Raw genomic sequence first — 3,008 nt, 5'->3', positions numbered from 1 at the left:
AGCAGTTAGTCCAGCTCAGGAGGTGCAGCCCTGTGGCAGAGCCCTGGCTCTGCAGGAGGAAGGCAGGCTGCCTGTTGACCACTGCTGCCAGGAGTGGTGGCTTACCATTTCTGAATTTTCTATGGAAAGTGGACAGTTTTTAAATAGAAAACTTTATTTTGTTGAAAAACATAAGGGGAAAAAAAGGTTAAGGGAGTAGGTCAGCGCTTACTAATAGATCAGCTCAGGCTGTGTTTGGTAAGGAAGGGAAGAAAAAAAGGTGAGGCTCAGATGCCTTAGACATTGCTTGTGGCATATTCTCCCCAAATGACGCCGATTCGTATTTGGAAACGATTTGACTGCAGGCAGATACTATATTATGCAGATTTCTACCTAATTTACTTGCCCAATTAGAACATTAAGATGCCTCAAGTACTTGTGGTTTGGTTTTATTTTGGAGCATTCTTAAGAAAAACTCACCATCTTTTCCTTGCAGAAATCTTGTCCACGTATTCTTTCCACCCTGGGGTTTCCGGATGAGGATGACTGGGGTGTGTATACGGGGCTGGGAGATATGGAGGCAGAGGAGACTGGGAGCTGTTTGAAAGTGGCATTAATCAAAGGTTACAGGAGGTGGTGGCTTCACCAGAGACTTTCCTGTGACATATTAATTGAGCTACATTTTTGAGGCTACTTTACTCTGACACCATATTTTTGCATGGATGTTAAATGGCAGCTTGTAGGAACTTTGGCAGCCTGCATTGTGAAGTCCCACAGAAGCAGAGAGGATTTTTTGAGATACAAAATTAGGGAACACGCTAATTGTAAACATGTTTTGCTGATTGCCCTTAATAGTATTTCAGCCTTGTATCTTCCTCCCTACCTGCAGTTCTTCAACTTTGTACAAATTATCAAATGAATGTTGTCGTGAGAGCACGGTACCGAGCCAGACGATGACTGTCCTTGTTGCATAATGCCGAGAGCTTTGGCCAGAGGAGTTTTTAGCAATAGTGAAGAAGGGCGGGGTATGGAGGACACACTCTGTAATTGAGGATCAAAGCTAATTGTTTCTGCTTCTCTATCTGTACACGGGCTGTTCAGCTGTGAAAGGCAGAAGTGTCAGGAAGCATCTCTCACCTAGACATCAGGGAGACCTGAAGAGGTAAGTTTTACTTTTTTCAAAATCCATTTTTTGTAAGAAAAGTCTGTTCTCAAAGTAGCTTGGCAATATATTTGATGATAAGAGGCTTTAGTATAACTTAGGTTTAGTAAAAACTGCAAGAAATGTACAGAAATGCGACAGATATAGTAAGGCTATTGCTAAAAGTAGTTAATAGTAATTAACTGCTGAAGATTACCTAGTTTGTCTCACCTGTTGGGCAGAAAAGAGGTGGGGAAGCCATGGAAGTAAAATGGAAAAGGCCAGGCAAAATTTTTCTAAAAACTTTAGGAGATGGCTTTTGTTAGGATAAAATCCCACTCTATATAGATCTGTGAAGTTGCATTTAATTTCTGTGGAATGAGATTTTTCCACAGATTTTAACATCACCAAAAGTTCTTAACTTTCCAGTTAAAAAGATGAATCACAGTTTTTGTTTTGTTTCCTTATTTGCCAAATGACAGCAAGCACCAGTAACTGAAATAGTCCTGTTTTCCCTTTCCCTCTCCAGTTCTGTATTTTGGTAACTAAATAATGTAACACTTGGTAACTAGTAGCATGAATTTCAACACAAAGCTTTAAAATAAATTTATATGTTTTCATTCTGGCAACAGATCAATTCAATCTCTGTTGCAAAAGAAGCTGGATAATGGTATATAGTTTCCTTTTATTGTAGTTCTGTATGTGTGGTATTCTGCATACTCCCAGTTTACATTCCAGCAGCAGCTGAAGCATAAGACATAAAATTCAGTCTGCAGTAGTAGAAATCAGACTTGTAGCCAAGTTCTATGTCAAAATCCACGAGCGGTGAAGGACAGAGGGTTTGAAGTGCTTTTCGAATTAAGCTGCTTCAACAGAGTCTTAAATAGCGCAAGGCAAAGTTATGAAAGTGAAGTTTGGCCTGGAGAATGGGATTGCAGCAATTATTATTGGGCAACCAATTTCTGGAAAAAAGAGATATTGTGGAGCCTCCTTGGTAAATAACGGGGCCCAGTACACAGTGGTCTAAATTGGACTGTTATGTTCCGAACAAAGAACACAAATAAAGGCTTTTATGGGACGGGGTAAAGGAAAGACTCATGCTAGTCTGTTACTATCTGATTGTGTTTTATGCTTTAAAATATATTTGCCATCTTGGAATTTTAGATCTCTTGTGTTTTTAAAACATCATTTACTAAAAACGATCAATATGAGTAAACTGAGTAGCATGGAGTTGCTGCCCGTACAATGTTTTTATTTTTTTTCCTTTTTTGTTTTGGTAAGGTTTCTGTTTCTACTAACTATCCTTTACTGCAATAGGGCAGGCTTTCAGACGTGGCACAAAGTCGCAGATGGATATTAAGAGCATGAAGAACTATCTGTATTGGTTGTACTGCCAGTTTGAACTCATCACCTGCAGCTATCTCATGGAGCCCTGGGAAAAACTGCTCTTCTACACTTTCAACGTTACGATGTTAGTTATGGTATTATACATGGCTTACATCTTTGTCCCTGTCCACATTACCATGGCCTTTCAATTCTTCTTGCACTTATCTGGAAACCAGCATGAAAATACTGTTTCTATCGTCAAGTAACACTGACAGCCCGACACTGACTTCTGGATCAAAGAAGTGTTTTTCTTAACACTCTGTTTTTGTTTAGAAACAGGTTCAGGGTGTGTGCAAACACAGTTTTATTCTGCAGTATCTCTTAATGTTCTTCTATATTCCGGGACTCTCTGACAGCAAATTATTTTGCCAAAACAATTGCAATCAGTCCTTGCTTTTATCGTTTGACTGACTGCTTCTTAAAGAGCTTTCAATTCTAAAGACTGGCTGGAGTTATGAAGCTGGGTTTGGTACAGAAACAACTGTGCTGCATATTTTGTTAT

The 3,008-nt window shown here is 39.4% G+C and overlaps 1 protein-coding gene across 1 annotated transcript; it reads left to right on the top strand.

Annotated features, from left to right (window-relative positions):
- The first annotated feature begins 2,394 nt into the window (after positions 1-2,394).
- On the top strand, positions 2,395-2,751 carry LOC141963342 (serine palmitoyltransferase small subunit B-like). The gene has a single exon (XM_074912550.1). The coding sequence runs from the start codon at positions 2,470-2,472 to the stop codon at positions 2,710-2,712; it is 243 nt and encodes an 80-aa protein (XP_074768651.1). The 5' UTR covers positions 2,395-2,469; the 3' UTR covers positions 2,713-2,751.
- The last annotated feature ends 257 nt before the right edge of the window (positions 2,752-3,008 follow it).

This window comes from Athene noctua, chromosome 8 (assembly GCF_965140245.1).
Source record: "Athene noctua chromosome 8, bAthNoc1.hap1.1, whole genome shotgun sequence".
Classification (NCBI taxonomy): domain Eukaryota; kingdom Metazoa; phylum Chordata; class Aves; order Strigiformes; family Strigidae; genus Athene; species Athene noctua.
Note: the sequence above shows the minus strand (reverse complement) of the source record. Positions and strands in the feature narration are given on the sequence as shown.